This window comes from Brachyistius frenatus, unplaced genomic scaffold (genome assembly GCF_029030835.1).
Source record: "Brachyistius frenatus isolate BFR_SWC_R1_liver_20210118 unplaced genomic scaffold, ASM2903083v1 Contig_293, whole genome shotgun sequence".
NCBI lineage: Eukaryota > Metazoa > Chordata > Actinopteri > Embiotocidae > Brachyistius > Brachyistius frenatus.
Genome location: NW_027210892.1, coordinates 21,685 through 37,966, shown reverse-complemented (window position 1 = coordinate 37,966; position 16,282 = coordinate 21,685). Strand labels below are relative to the sequence as shown.

Here is a 16,282-nt window from a genome sequence, read left to right as displayed (position 1 = left end):
ATGCCCAAGACAAGCTGGTCAACCGCCAAAGGAGAGACAGCGAGAGTCTGGGTGCTTATGCTGCAGATCTTTACCTTTATGCACCACACGGATACCCAACCTTCGACACCCCAAGCCAGGAAGAGCCCTCCAAGCCTTCGTCCGGGGGCTCCAGCCGGAGTGGCTACGGGAACACATCCATCTCTATGCACCAGGAACACTGACAGCAGCCCTAACTGAAGCGGAGCAGGTTGAACATGTCCTGACTAGAGACTATCCATCCAGCACAAGGCTTCAAGCACGCCAGGTGGACTGTGAGGGGAGTGATGATGATGTGACCTGTCAAGTCATTTATGCATCCCCACAACGACCACAACGTGGAACCAGAAGGACACCCTTGCACCCCAGGGAAGGCTGTTACCGATGTGGAGAACCGGGCCACATCGCACGTTACTGTCCAGCACCAACCCCATGAAGTCCAGGACCCCAGCTACTGTCAAACCAGTGTGGGGTGGAACAATGGGAGAACTGCCACCCGCAATCAACCCTTCTTCCCTCATTAACCCACGATTAAAGCTTGGCCATCTTGGCCAGACATAAGGGCTATATATGGACTGCAACCTTAATGACACTCCATGCAGAGCCCTGGTGGACACCGGGTTAACCATTTTTCTGATCCGTCCTGGCACCCTACATGGTACGGATGGCTCACTACCACGAGGCTGGAGGCCCACTAAGCATCGTATAACCACAGTCACAGGAGACTGTGCCACAAAGAGGGGAAAAGGAACGCTGCAAGTGACTGTTGCTAATCACAAACTCATGCACTAGTTCTGGTTAGCTGACATACAAGACCCATGCATTATTGGACTGGATCTGCTGGCCAAGTGGGAGGCACCCAAAGCTGTGCTCTACCTGGGTTCAACAACCATAGCACTCCACTGCTCCAGTGGAGGGGCTTGCGACTTGCCTCCACCCCATTGCCACCAGTCAAGGGGTCGGCTGTACCACCGTTGCCTGCGCAGGGGTCCTCCACTCCATCACCACCAGAGACCAAGGAGGTCTTGCACACCTCACCACCCCAACAGCCCTCCAATGAGACCATACAAGCTGTTGACGACCTGTATCGCAGGAGTTGTGAGGGTCTTGATGATGATCAGAGACACCAACTGCGGGAGCTACTGGACTTGTTTACTGACATCTTCGCAGCCAACGATGAGGACTGTACACATACCAGTCTAGTACAGCACGGCATCGATACAGGTGATGCACGGTCCATCCGCCTCCGCCCTCGCCGCTTACCATTTGCCAAGCATGCTGCAGCTCAGCAGAAGATCAAAGAAATGGTGGAGGCAGGCATCATCGAGCCCTCCAGTAGCCCGTGGGCCGCCCCAGTTGTCCTTGTCAGAAAGAAAGATGGCACCTGGCGCTTCTGCATAGACTACCGTCTCCTCAACCAGGTGACACTTAAAGACTCCTACCCACTGCCCCATATCGACGATGCCCTCGACCACATCTCCGGATCCCGCTGGTTCAGCTCCCTTGACCTCCGCAGCGGCTACTGGCAGGTAGAGCTGGCACCAGAGGCATGGCCAAAAACTGCATTCTCCATTGGTATTGGTCAAGGATTGTGGCAGTTTAAAGTGATGCCGTTTGGACTCTGCAATACCCCAGCCACCTTTGAGCGCCTTATGGAGAGGGTCCTGGCTGAGATTCCTCGGAGTCGCTGCGTCGTCTACTAGGATGACCAGCTGGCTCATGTTGCGGACTTTGATGGTGCTTTGACCAACCTGACGGATGTCTTCCTTGCCATCCGCCAGGCCGGTTTACATTTTCACCCAAAGAAATGTCACCTTTTCGGCGAGAGACATCCTTCTTGCGTCACGTCGTCAGTGCATCTGGATTGTCCACTGACCCAGCAAAGGTGGCAGCAGTGAGAGACTGGCCTGTTCCCCACAACATTGTGGAGCTGCGGAGCTTTCTGGGTCTGGCCTCCTACTACTGGCGGTTCATAAAGGACTTTGCCACCATTGCTAGCCCACTTCATCAGCTAACACAGAAAGGTCGAGCATTCAAGTGGGGTGAGGACTGCGCCGCTGCCTTCACACAACTTTGGTCAGCACTCGTGGAGTCCCCCGTGCTGGCCTATCCAGACCCCTAGCGACCATTCATTGTAGACACTGATGCCAACAATTTGGGTCTTGGCGCAGTGCTGTCCCAGGAGGGGGAGCATGGTGAGCAGGTCGTGGCCTATTACAGCCGCTCCCTCAGCCGACAGGAGAGAAACTACTGCGTCACCCGCCGAGAACTGCTAGCAGTCGTCCTAGGACTCCGCCACTTCCGACCGTACCTCTATGGGGTCAAATTCATCCTGCGCACAGACCATGCCTCTCTCACCTGGCTTCTCCATTTCAAGGAACCAGAGGGGCAGCTGGCTCGGTGGCTGGAGACACTACAGGACTATAACCTCGAGATACGCCACCGGGCTGGTCACCTTCACACTAATGCGGATGCCCTGTCAAGACACCCCTGCAAAGCAGAAGAGTGCCGGTACTGCCAGCGAATTGAGGATCGTGACACAGCAACTCCAGTGGTGGCAGCCCTGCGCACCGGTCCCTCACGTGTTGACAATGCTTCCCCCAACAATGTCCAAAGGTCAAACGAAATTGGGTGGTGGTGCTCCACTGTGACCGGCTTGCCCCCTGCCGAACCATGGCCCCATCTGGAAGGGGCTCAGAGCCAGAGGATCTGCTTTGGGTCCCCATTCCACCTCCCAGACCCGCCGAGGATACTCCAAAACCGGCTAAGCTACAGCGACGGCTTCCCCAACACCTGAGAGACTTTGTTATGGACATATAGGTTGCTGGGGACAGCTAACCACCTTGGTGGGGGCAATGTAGCGTTGGGCTAGTAAAGTTTTTTCCCAGAATTCCTAGCGGTTGTTCGAATGTTCATAGTAGGCACCATAAGTGACATGAGTTGGGCATTAATGTGATTTGTGTATGAAAGTTAACGGCATGTTCTTGAGCCAAATAAAGAGCCAGTCCTGGAGTCGTGCGGTGAATGGAACCCCAAGATCTGAGCTAAGAAAGAGTTCAGCTCTCTTCCTCATCTCTTGGCTGCATAATCCCTGTCTTGTCACATTACTTTCTCAGACAAAACATTGTAAACTTGTGGTTTTGCAGGATCTGAAGAGAGTGCTGTCCTTCCCTCCATACCCTGGGGATTACCTGCATCCAGTGGTGTATGCCTGCACCGCGGTCATGCTGCTCTGTCTGCTGGTCTCCATCATGACTTATATTGTTCACCACAGGTAAGAACACATGTTTATTGTTGGATAGATTCGCTTTTTTGATCTCAATACAATATCCACATGCCCATATGTGCGTGTTGTGAGAGGTGCTGGTGACCATAAAGGTCTGGGCGTGCTTCAAAATGCTTCATCAACTTATAGAATCCAACAATCACACCTACTATAATCAGGTAAAGTGTGCAGTCATGAAAGCAGACAGGATTTGTACTTCTCGATGAGTGGAATGACTGACTGAACACTCACCGTTGAATATATCCTTCACTCTACAACATCATCTCTTGTATAGCTTCAATGGAGTACCGTTTTTGGTCTGAATGCTACGTTCAGACTACATGATACTCTTATAATAGTAACCTGATCCGAAAGTCCAAAAATGGGGCATCAGGCATGAGAACTGATGGTTTTATCTCTTGTAGTGTAGCTGACGACAACCAATGCTGCATCTCGGAGGCCTCACATCGTCACAACAAGAACACGGCTGTTGAATTCTTCCACCTTCTCTTTCATCGTCTGAAAACTTCTGTAACATTTCCATGATGTCGACAGCAAACAAACAACAAGCTAAATCACAAACAACCCATACTGCCTTCATTGTGTGACCCGTTAAAGGCTTTCCATTTTCAGGTTGTCTGGACGGTTGTATGCCCCCACTAACCATTCAAGTAGTAATTTACATGCATATCTGTTCGATGTCGTTGATCTTGCTGGCAAGAAGCTGTAACTTCTAAAATGTAGATGCTTCACACAATTTCAAAAACTGACAACACAGAATATTTATACAATCAATAGAAAAGACTAATAATAATTTTGTCCTATTAGATATTTGTGTGAAATGTTGTCAGAATTAACGTATAATATATTGATTTATGGCCATAGATGTATTTTGTGACGACAGCATCTAAAGCTCTTATTTTGACAGCTGATGTCACTTCATACTTCATTTGGGGCAACTACTCTCTTTCCGCCTGTCTGAAAGTCAGCAATTTGTGCTGGAGAGAAAAAAAAAGACCAACATATATGTTAATTGATATTCAAGCATTATCTATATATGATAGGTGTGTGAAAAAGTGTTTGCCCCCTTCCTGATTTCTAATTTTTTTGCATGTCTGTCACACTTAAATGTTTCAGATCAAAAAACAAATTTAAATATCAGTCAAAAATAACACAAGTAAACAGAAAATGCAGTTTTTAAATGAAGGTTTTTATTATTAAGGTAGAAAAACAATCCAAACCCACATGGCCCTGTGTGAAAAAGTGTTTGCCCCCTCCTGTTAAAACATAACTTAACTGTGGTTTATCACACCTGAGTTCAATTTCTCTAGCCACACCCAGGCCTGATTACTGACACACCTGTTCTCAATCAAGAAATCACTTCACTAGGACCTGCCTGACAAAGTGAAGTAGACCAGAAGATCCTCAAAAGATAGACATCATGCCGAGATCCAAAGACATTCAGGAACAAATGAGAAAGAAAGTAATTGAGATCTATCAGTCTGGAAAAGGTTCTAAAGCCATTTCTAAAGCTTTGGGACTCCAGAGAACCACAGTGAGAACCATTATCCACAAATGGAGAAAACATGGAACAGTGGTGAACCTTCCCAGGAGCGGCCGGCCGACCAAAATTACCCCGAGAGAGCAGCGACGACTCATCCGAGAGGTCACAAAAGACCCCACGACAACATCCAAAGAACTGCAGGCCTCACTTGCCTCAGTTCAGGTCAGTCTTCATGACTCCATGAAATAAGAAAGAGACGGGTAAAAATGGCTGCATGGCAGAGTTCCAAGACCAAAACCACCGCTGAGCAAAAAGAACATTAAGGCTCGTCTCATTTTTTTCCAGAAAACATCTTGATGATCCCCAAGACTTTTGGGAAAATACTCTGTGGACTGACGAGACAAAAGTTGAACTTTTTGGAAGGTGTGTGTCCCGTTACATCTGTCGTAAAAGTAACACCACATTTCAGAACAAGAACCTCATACCAACAGTAAAATATGGTGGTGGTAGTGTGATGGTCTGGGGCTGTTTTACTGCTTCAGGACCTGGAAGACTTGCTGTGATAAATGGAACCATGAATTCTACCGTCTACTAAAACATCCTGAAGGAGAACGTCCGGCCGTCTGTTCGTGACCTCAAGCTGAAGCCAACTTGGGTTCTGCAGCAGGACAATGATCCAAAACACACCAGCAAGTCCACCTCTGAATGGATGAAGAAAAACAAAATGAAGACTTTGGAGTGGCCTCGTCAAAGTCCTGACCTGAATCCTATTGAGATGCTGTAGCATGACCTTAAAAAGGAGGTTGGTGATGGAAAACCCTCCAATGTGGCTGAATTCCAACAACTCTGTAAAGATGAGTCGGCCAACATTCCTCCACAGCTGGAAAAGACTCATTGGAAGTTATCGCAAACGTTTGATTGCAGTTGTTGCTGTAAAGGGTGGCCCAACCAGTTATTAGGTTTAGGGGGAAACACTTTTTCACACAGGGCCATGTGGGTTTGGATTGTTTTTCTCCCTTAATAATAAAAATCTTCATTTAAAAACTGCATTTTGTGTTTACTTGTGTTATCTTTGACTAATATTTAAATTTGTTTGATGATCTGAAACATTTAAGTGTGACAAACGTGCAAAAAAATAAGAAATAAGGATATATATATATATATATATACAGCAGAATTATTTTAATTACACATTTGTTTTTAAGGTTTTTATGAAGAATTTAGAATAGCCAGTAGAAAGTGTTTATACGAGTCATTACATTCACATTAAGGCTGTCTCTGTGATTTGCAATTGTACTTAAATATTTCAGAGCTGAAGGGTTTATGTTGCTCATTCTAGTAGCTCACTCTCACAAATGTACACTCTTTCCCTTTAATGCTTCTTAAGGCCAAAGATGAGACTGACTGCTGTGTTCATTTCGTCTTGTTTAATGTGTTTTGACCAAAGAGAAGCTGTTCGTCTTTGTAATGCTTCTCTGTGTAATTCTATGTATTCATATTTTGCAGTGTGATCCGCATCAGCAGGAATGGCTGGCACACACTCCTCAACTTCCTCTTTCACACAGGAGTGACATTTGGAGTTTTTGCCGGAGGCATCAATCAGATCAACTCACCTTTCGTGTGTCAGATTGTACGTGTTTTTTTTTCTTGTTCTCTCACTGTGGTGATATTTCTCAGCACTTTGACGTGTTTTGCACTGGACTGTGTTCCTGAGAGAACAGGAAGTCTTCGTGCTTGTAGGTGAAGCAGCTTTAGTCTGGTGATGGAAGTCTCTTTTTAGGGAGTCACACTGTTCTTTCTTTTGGCCCCCTCACTTCTGGCTTTTATAATTCAGCCAAATTTAGCAAAGTTCTGATCTGATCTGTATGTGTGCACATACTGTAAAATCATCAAACATTATTACGCATGCATTGAACATTTCATTTATATCAAGCCACTAAACAGTGCATCTCATCCTTGTGTATAAATATGTTACAATTTAATGCTCCTGTGATGTCCGTGTCAAATAGAATAAAATTATGAAATAATAAAATAGTAAAAATAAAAATAAACCATCCAAAACACAAATCATTAAACAAATTACTCTCAAAATTGAATACTGTGTGCCATAAACAAAAGGCAAACAAACAAAATGCACGTGTGCAAAACAGCAGCTTTAAACCATTTTAACGGAAACATTATAAGTAAGTAAGATTATCTGACAATCAAATTTATTTATATTAAATAGCAAATTTATACACAACAAAAGTACTGCACATCACAAGCAATCAAATATACTAGAAAACACTAAAAACCATTAAACATGAAAGAAATTAAGAACAATATTTAGCAGAACAACACACGAGGACATACTTGAGCTGTAATTAATACTAAAAGTTATCAATACTTAAAATGAAATCAAAATTGGGTCTAATCTGGAAATGCCAGTGAGATAGAGATATCTAGATATCGAGATAGATAGATAGATAGATAGATAGATAGATAGATAGATAGATAGATAGATAGATAGATAGATAGATAGATAGATAGATAGATAGATAGATAGATAGATAGATAGATAGATAGATAGATAGATAGATAGATAGATAGATAGATAGATAGATAGATCGATCGATCGATCGATCGATTTCATCCGAGACCAATACAAAAGACTGACAGACAAACCAACATGGTCTATAGCTACATCTTTGTTGGTGAAATATGGAACATTGGAGGTCAAAGATAATATTGTGTAAAACACTGAACCTTATGGCTGCGCAGAAACAAAAGGCAGCACTGAAGCAAAAATAAAATAAAAAATATAGCAGTTTATTTTTAGATCCTGTTTCTTCTACCTTCAAGGCCTCTGTATGTGCACTGTTATGCTGTATTCTAGCCAAAGTGAATCATGAATTAAATATAATCATAACATGGGTATAGTTCGGTGCACTAGTGCAAAAGTTATTTCACGCAGCGATGCAGTCCAGCATGTCTTAGGGTTCAGTGGACAAATTGTGATGCATTTCTAACTCTGGACCTGTTCATATATTAAGTCCGTAGACATTGTGACTATTTAATTAGCGGCATGATGCAAATATAACAGAATGAGGTGCATTTTGTTGTAAAAAGATTATCTATCGAAACACTCATGCTAATTTCGACCCCTTTGATAATCTCTGTTTACTAAACTCTGCGTTAGGTGGGCATCGTGCTCCACTACGCCTCTTTGTCGACGATGCTGTGGTTGACGTTCACTGCCAGGAACATCTGTAAAGACGTGTCCAAAGACCCGCTACGGGCTCAGGACAGGAATGGACCGGCCCAGACTCGCTCCAAACCAACCATCCTCAGGTAAGCTGTGACCAGGTGTTTGTGGGTTCAACATGATGACGGCATGACTAGTCAGCCATGTGTGAACGAAACAAGCGTCCTGGTTTTCAAGAGCATCATGACAGCTTGATGCAAGAATGCTTTATAGATGTTAACGTGTTAGATAGCCATGATTATAGCAGCGGTGCTAATGCCCTCTGACCTCTTTCTTTTGCTGAAGTATTGAGCTAACTGTTTCTTATTCAGTTCAGTCTTGAGTGCTCTTGCACTTGCAGAGAGATGACAACAATACTTAGCTACTTGATGCTGCCCGTATTGATTACCCTGTCAGCACAAACTACCTAATTGTAACTCATATAGACTTTTTAGAGAATTAACATCATTACTGCCCATCATGTTTGTAAAGTGTTTCTTTACTTCAACTAACATTTATTTGAACAATTCTAATTTTGTTTTGTTTTTGGAACACACTGCACTATAAGAAGATGGATATCAATCTCCTGAATATAATTTATGTACAAAGCTGTGTTTGGCCTAGCTTAGCATGCTGACTGGAAACAAGAAGAGACAGTTGTTCTGACTCAGTCAAGACCACAGACTGTATATGAACGTGGACATAGCTTCTGGGAAGTGTCTTCAGCTGCAATACCACCAAGTGCCACTAGAGGTCGGCTCCAAAAAGCCTCCGTCTCCATAGACTCCCATTCAACTTCTCTCATCAAATCCAAAGTGAATAAAATGTGTCCATCAGTTATCTCGGTGTTGTTAGCTAAAGTCACTCCTTCTTCTTAGTTTTCTGGAGGTCCATCTGAAAATAATCCCTCATTCATTAGAAAAGAAGATTCAAGAAGACCTGTTTTTGGGGGCGTGTCTGTTTGATTGACAGGCCTGTGGTGCAGTCAGGTTACAGCTATCGGTGGGCGGGACGTAGTATCGTCAGGTTTCCGATCAGATCGGTCAGATCCACCGCTGGCTCCTCCCCCAGCTCGTCCAAATATGGTCACTTCCTGCTCCGAACCGCTCCGAACTATCAAAGATGGTGACGGACAGAATCTGAACTGGAGGATTCATAACGTTCACAAACCAATGATGACATCATTGATGGATGATGACATCACTGCTGGTTGATGGTTGGTCCAGACCCAGCTTGTGCCTCTCGTTTATTAACATAAAGCCATGCTAACGCCATGCTCACAGCTCCACATCGCTTTTTCTCTTGAATTTGGCGCTAAATGCTAAAGACAGCATGGCTAAGCGCTAATCCTGACAATATTATCATGCTGAGGTGGAGGAGGTAAAATAATTATAATGTTCACCATGTTAGTGCAGCATATAAGCATGTTCATCCTGTGGAGAACATAGGTGAGTGGGGGTTGGGGTGGGGGGTGTTTGAGTCTTGACCAATGTGGTGGAGAAGATGACCGACAGACTGATGATGTCATTCAACACTTATGTGGCAGAAAAATGGCAGGTTTTCTACTCTACTGCAAAATCTCGACACCAGTATTTCTACTTGATTCTTTACTTTTTTTGCAGATTTTATCTTGTAAGTGACGGAGTCCCGCTCATAATCGTTGGAGTTACAGCAGCGTTTGGGATGGATAACTACGGCAGCAGGGATGACGCTTTATAGTAAGTGTTCACTATTTATAAGGAATCAAGGTTTAATTCATTGTAAAAAAAAAAAAAATCTGATGTTTATGTCTCTGTGTGTCTCTTCCAGCTGCTGGATGGCATGGGAACCGAGCCTGGGCGGGTTCTACGCCCCGATGAGTCTCCTGGTGTTAGTCATGGCGGTGTATTTCTTGTGCACGTACATCCAGCTGAAGCGCCACCCGGAGAGGAAGTATGAGCTGCGGGTTCTGAGCGAGGAGCAGCAGCAGTTGTCATCCAGTGAGTCAAACCATCACTGCCACAGTGACGTTGGGGGATCCTCGGGGCTGGCCGGGGACTGCCAGCCGTTCGCTTCGGGCGTATCGATACTGGCCAATGAGCACTCATTTAAATCTCAGCTCCGCGCCACCGCTTTCACCCTCTTCCTCTTCCTCGCCACCTGGGCTTTAGGAGCGTTGGCCGTATCACTGGGACATTTCCTGGATATGATATTTAGCTGCCTGTATGGGGCTTTTTGTGTCACTCTGGGACTCTTCCTGCTCATTCAGCACTGTGCGAAACGTGATGACGTGTGGCACCGTTGGTGGGTTTGTTGCCCGTCCAAGACGGAGGACGGGCACGGGGACGGACGGAGCCGGAGGCAGGAGCTCCATCAGCCGCTCTGCCACCTGAACTCCCCGTGCTCAGGCAAGCAGCCGCTGCTCTCTCCTCACCTCATCCAGAGCTCTTCCAACAAAATGACGCCACCTTCCCAGAGCCCAACACCCAATCACAGCGGTCCGTGCTATGTGACCGTGATGACTCCTGTTAGTGCTTCCCCCATCTCCACTCTCATTGAGCCAGTGCCCTCGCCGCGGCCACAGTCACTTCCCGATGAACTCCCTCGTCCAACGCTTCCCCTACAGAGTTGCCTTACTGACAGAACAAAGTCACGCTCCTTTAACCGCCCGCGGCCCTGCCTTCAGGACTACCGCTCTCACATGGCCTCCACCAGTATGGATGGGAGTGTGCACAGCTCTCACCTGGACAGCCCTCATGCTGCACACCACCTGGAAGGCTCGCCGTTGGTCTCTAACAGCCCTCACCCGGACCTCCAGCTGCCCTGCCCCAGCCCTCACTTGGAAAAGCAGCTGACTTCCTGCCACAGCTTGCAACGCCAGACCTCCTGCCAAAGCGTGCAGGACTCAATGACTCCGTGCCCCACCCGAGCCCACAACATGCACGACAGCATCACCTCCTGTCACAGCCTCCTCCTGCCTTCTCACGGGGTCCACCCCTGCCAGTGGCACATGTACAGCTCGGCCGACCACTCGTCCAGCGCAAGCTGTTGCGAGAAACCCGATCCCTTCGCCTTGCAATATCAGCAGGATGCCGACACGTACAGCTGCATGGCAAAGACGGCAGACAAAGAAACAGATCATCTCAGTGTGGAGGTAGAGCAGAAAGTTTTCCCAAGGAACACCCTGCCTCGGCAGCACGGCACCGTCAGCCGGCGAGGAGCCATCGGCCGAAACCGGAGTCTGCAAGAAGACGGGCTGTGTGGTTCAGATGTGACAGGAAACATACGGACTGGCCCCTGGAAGAATGAAACCACTGTATAGTGTTGTTGTACGAGGAGCAGCCACACCTTCCAGCAGCCCTGTGATCACATTTCTTTGTAAGTGGGTCCCCTTGCCTTCAGATTTGCCCTGAAAACCACAGGCTGAGTTTTTACTGAGTTTTCATATCCCAATGATATTTCAGATCCCTTTATGACAAAGTAAGTGTGTTACAAATACATTTTTATAAGGAGTATTCAATGGCAAGAAAGGTTGAATTAATGCTGAATTGATATTCTGCTCCATGATGTTTAAAGTTGCAATCAGTAATGTATGGATCTTCCGGGTAACAGTGGCTCATTATGTTAAAGCGAGAAGGTACTGTGTTTGAACCCCATCGGTTCCAGTCGGGGCCTTGTATGTTCACTTTGAGTTTGTTTCAGCTCCAGTTCACAGACATGTGGGTCAGGTAAAATGAATACTCCTGTGTCAATGTCTTCACAGCTTCAAACCTTTCACCTGAGTCCAAAACGAACCACCAAAGGGGTTACCTAGACTCAGTTGGCCAGAATTAGTTTTCTAAAAATAACAGATGTGGTCCAAATGGGAACAGACCCAAAAGTTTCATCTAGGATAGAGCTGATAGGGAGCTTTCTACCAAATGGGCAATTGACTGGCCAATCAACTTGGCCTGTACAAATTTATTCTGGCGTAAATGGTTCCCAACCCAACATGGTTAGACAGAGTATTGTCTCTGGCCTGTCGATTACTCAGAAGTCTACATGTTCAGACCTTTATTTACTGCCCTTGAGCAAGGAACTGGGATTTAAAAAACACAACTTCTACTGGCATTTGGCCAATTGCTGGTGATACTTTACCGTTTACAGTAATTATTATTCAGAGGAAGTAAAAATCAGAAAAAATGATTATTCTCAACAGATCTCAAATTCTCATGCTCATTATGTAGCAAGCTCCATTCAGTTTTCCAGTGCTCCACATAGTACTTTTGGGTTTAGAGTGGATGTCTTCAATGGTTAGGAGTGTCCGATAGAATTTTTTTTTATCCCACGATGAAAGGGCAGTGAACATACTGAAGTATAATTAGGCATTATCCAAAATGTGGTCATCCTGAAACATATCCCAATAAAAAGAAAAACTCCAACACAGGCCCCAACATGATGCACCAGTAACTGTCCAACAGCCAGAGTTCAAAAGCAGCACAACATGTCAGTAGGTGAGACTGAATATAATTTGGACCCGGCCTCGCTCAGGTCCTAGTGTGCTGTGCAATGTTTCCCACTCAACGGCTTTACTTCCAGTTAAATATATAATTTATAAAAAGCAGAACCAAATAAATTCCTGTGTGCCCACATGAATACTGAAACAGGAAGTGGTTTTGCTTTCTGTAAGAATTCCTCCAGTCCACCCTGACCATTCGTTCCCTCTGTGGACGTCCTCTTGCAAAAATGTTTGCGACGTGGACAATATGTATTACAAGTCACAGCCGGACTTTGAAGGAGTTTTGATTCGGACATGCTTTCCATTGGTGGCATCCAAACACCGTGGGAAATATAGAATTGTGTAGAAAGCCTTTGCCGTGTCCACTCACTGTGCTGAGGACAGGAAGGATATGTAGTATGACGAACCGCATGCGTGTGCATCGGTCAGCACACTCTGACATAGAAACCTCCAAATGTCTCGTTAACAGGAGGAAGGACTACAACCAGCAAAAACGACTTTTAAGAAAGTTTTTTTTTTGTTGTTGCCAACTTCGTAACAGATCTTAAACACTCAGGAGCTGATCACTGAGATTCTCTAGAAACTGTGCATTATGAGAAGTTTAAGGAGTCATCATAAACATCTGCAACCCCCCCACCCCCCCCACCCCCCGTTCACAAATGATGAAGTATTATGCAAAAATGGCAGTAGGATGTCACTGATTGCACCTTTAAATACTTGGATTGATCCATTTTGAAAAGATTTATATTTATGAAGGTTATGTTTCTAATTTTAAATATGAGTGGTTACACATGTGAAAACACATCTGAATCAGTGTGAGCATGTGTGTGTTTTTCATGTGTGCAACAGTGCATGAGTAGGTACATACAGATGTGTGTTTGTGCTATAAGTGTTTATTATTATTGATCCACCCTCGCAGAATTTTATGAATAACTTGGTAAAGATTCATTTATGAAGTCTATGAAGATTTTCTGTGGACACACTTTATGTATGCTGCCAAAAAGAGTCAAATAGACTTGTCTGACAAATATTGCACTATTGTGTTCTGTAGTGAGCCTCACTTGGTGAGTTAATGATTCCAAAAAACTGCAATGTGCTACAAAGCACAAACTTTGTATAGTGCCAAAATGATGTGCCAGTTTTCACTGTGATGAGAAATTACACACAACATATTCTCGGTGAAACATCACAGAGTTTGTAGCATCATACAAACTTTAACTCAGGTTTTAGAAGATCATCAGCAATCCTGTCACGTAGTCCAGAAACTTCCATATGTTTACCCCAGACAGATGTTTCATGAAGTAGAAATAGCACTGACGTAAATTAGGTTCATTTTCGTGTTCATAAAGCGAAACTAAATTAATTGTTCCCTTCCAGAAGAGCCCAGTTCTGGCAAAGCTTGTTTTCCTGCTCACCTCAGTTTGAAAAACTGGGTGAAGTTTAAATTACAATTTATGCAGGAAATACATTTATTTTCTTTCTGTCTGAGAGTCAGATGAGAGGATGAATATCAATTGGATAACTATCAAAAATGAAGGTAGAATCAGGAGGTGATTAGTCCAGTTTAGCGTTTCTAAATCAAATCTTTTAAACGGGACATATGCTGTTTCAAACGATGTACTTGTGTACTAACTCTCTATTCTGAGTGCATCAGTGTGTTCACACTGTCAGTACAGAAACATCAGAACACTACCAGCACCAAGTCGCCATAAACGGTCGCCATCTTGGCTCCGTAGAGGAAGGGGCGGGGCTACCGAAGTAAAGGGTTTTTAAATGAAAGTGTCTGAGGAAGCTGCAGCTGTTCCTGAACACAACGTGGTTCTTTTCCACTGCTGCTGCTGGACAGAAGAATCAGTGTGTTTATTGAGTGTTAAACAGAGGACACAGAAACATGTTGATTTCTGGGTCAAATAATTAAAGCTGCAGATATTTTGGAGGCTGATGTGTTCACATGATGAGGTCATTTCCTGTCAGTGCAGAACAGCAGCGTGCGAAACAACAATTTGCACCCATTTGTTAGTGCACTAAGGGAAGTATGTCGTTTGGAACACAACACAAGTGTGTTTATTGGTGAGCGTTACAGGTGTTGGTGTATTTTTCGATAGAACTCAGCTAGCTATCTTTCGATCTTTATGCTAAACTAAGCTACGCTAAGTGAAGCACCTTTTGGCTCCAGCTTCATAAGAAATGAGTGTGTATTTCAACTCTTGGAGATAGTGTTGGTATTATGAAACAGCTCAATTCCAGCGCTATTATTGATAATAATAATCTTAATTTCAGGTCAAGTTGCCAGAGCTTTTAACCATCTCATGGCTTTCCTTCACAAATTAGCTTGTCAAGTTCCAAGGTTCCTACTCGGGGCTCTTTCAGACCCTCGCAAATTTACCTGCACACTCAAATGTATTCACTGAATACAAAATTATATTTATATAATATAAATGCAAATAATATATTTAAATTTCTGTATATATATAATTTTGCTGGGAAAACTCTTTTCTCTACTGAAAATGTCCCATCATGCATTCAGAAAAGAGACAAATGAAATGCCATGAAGATGCAGCTTTGGAAAAAAGTTAGTGAGACTAATTGTTATTTTGTCAAGATTAATCCTGGCTCAGTTCGCTCGGACTTCTCAATCCAGATTTTGATTTTTTGTCTTTGGCCTCTTCTGTGAAAGCCCTCTCTGGCTCATGGTATTTAGCAGCACATTTGAAACACACGTCTTTTCAATTTTACCCAGTTAAACACATCCTTACATTTGATTTTCTGCTTTTCGACCTTCATACAGACAATAGTGTTAACTCAAAGAGGACCGGGTCATATCACTCTGTTACATATTGTAGATTAAACAAAGATGTTCACTTATGTGTCAACATATCCCAGTTTGATGTAGGTGATCATCAAACGACACCAACCTCCAGCCCGACATTGATGACTATGTACATGTGATGTGCGTCCCCGTGTTGCGACAGCTTTAAGTGTCTTCCCCGGCAGGTTGCAGTGATCACTTGTTCGTGTTGAAATGCCACCAAGTGACACCATTTCATTGTGGCATTGTTTTATTTCTCACTTCTATTGTGGATTTTTTTCTCAACAGTGTAAAGAAGCAAATGGACAACTTGTTAGACGGAGGGAGTACCAATTTGAGCACTGTGTGTTGTCTGCACTTGAAATAAACATTTCCTGTGATATACGGCATGAGTCATTGTTCTCTGTTGTTCGGGCCATTAAGCACCCCGGGGTCGTGTTCTTTATTTATTTTGTGGTTCTGTTTTTATTTAAGAAATTTAGTAACCTGGGGGAACATAAAACTGAAAATTAATATCTTACAAGCTGATACACATTTTTTAGAGGCAATACGCTGAAATGACGTGTTTAAAAATGTTTTAAAGACCATATTTTCCGAGGGCAGTGGGGTTGTGTTGGGCGGAGGAAGAAGAGGAGGGTGTGTGTGTGGGAGGAGGGGGAAAAGGGGTGCTTTGACTCATCCTCAGCATTTTAGAAAATATTGTCACAGCCTAATTACAGACACTTGAATATGACACAACATACATGTATAAAGTGATTCATTATATTTACATTTATGTCAATTAGATTGTTATAAGATTTGGTATGACGTATACACTGGCCCCAACAAGTTAAGTACACGTGTATGGATTATACTCGTTCGATAACAACACATCAAAGCGATTGGTTCAAACTTGCAAACATCAACCGGCCTGGAATCAACTAGTTTCTGTAACAGATGTGAATTGAATTGAACTGAGTTTCCTCTGGAGAGAAATATTCCTTCAA

General features: G+C 44.1%; 1 protein-coding gene across 1 annotated transcript in view; it reads left to right on the top strand.

Moving 5' to 3' along the window:
• Positions 1-15,683, top strand: part of adgra1a (adhesion G protein-coupled receptor A1a) — a 28,226-nt gene extending 12,543 nt beyond the window's left edge. The window contains exons 3-7 of the mRNA XM_069722484.1: positions 3,165-3,292; positions 6,294-6,417; positions 7,966-8,117; positions 9,633-9,728; positions 9,820-15,683. Coding sequence (XP_069578585.1) covers positions 3,165-3,292; positions 6,294-6,417; positions 7,966-8,117; positions 9,633-9,728; positions 9,820-11,311 — 1,992 coding nt within the window. The 3' untranslated portion in view covers positions 11,312-15,683. The remainder of the gene's footprint in view (positions 1-3,164; positions 3,293-6,293; positions 6,418-7,965; positions 8,118-9,632; positions 9,729-9,819) is intronic.
• The last annotated feature ends 599 nt before the right edge of the window (positions 15,684-16,282 follow it).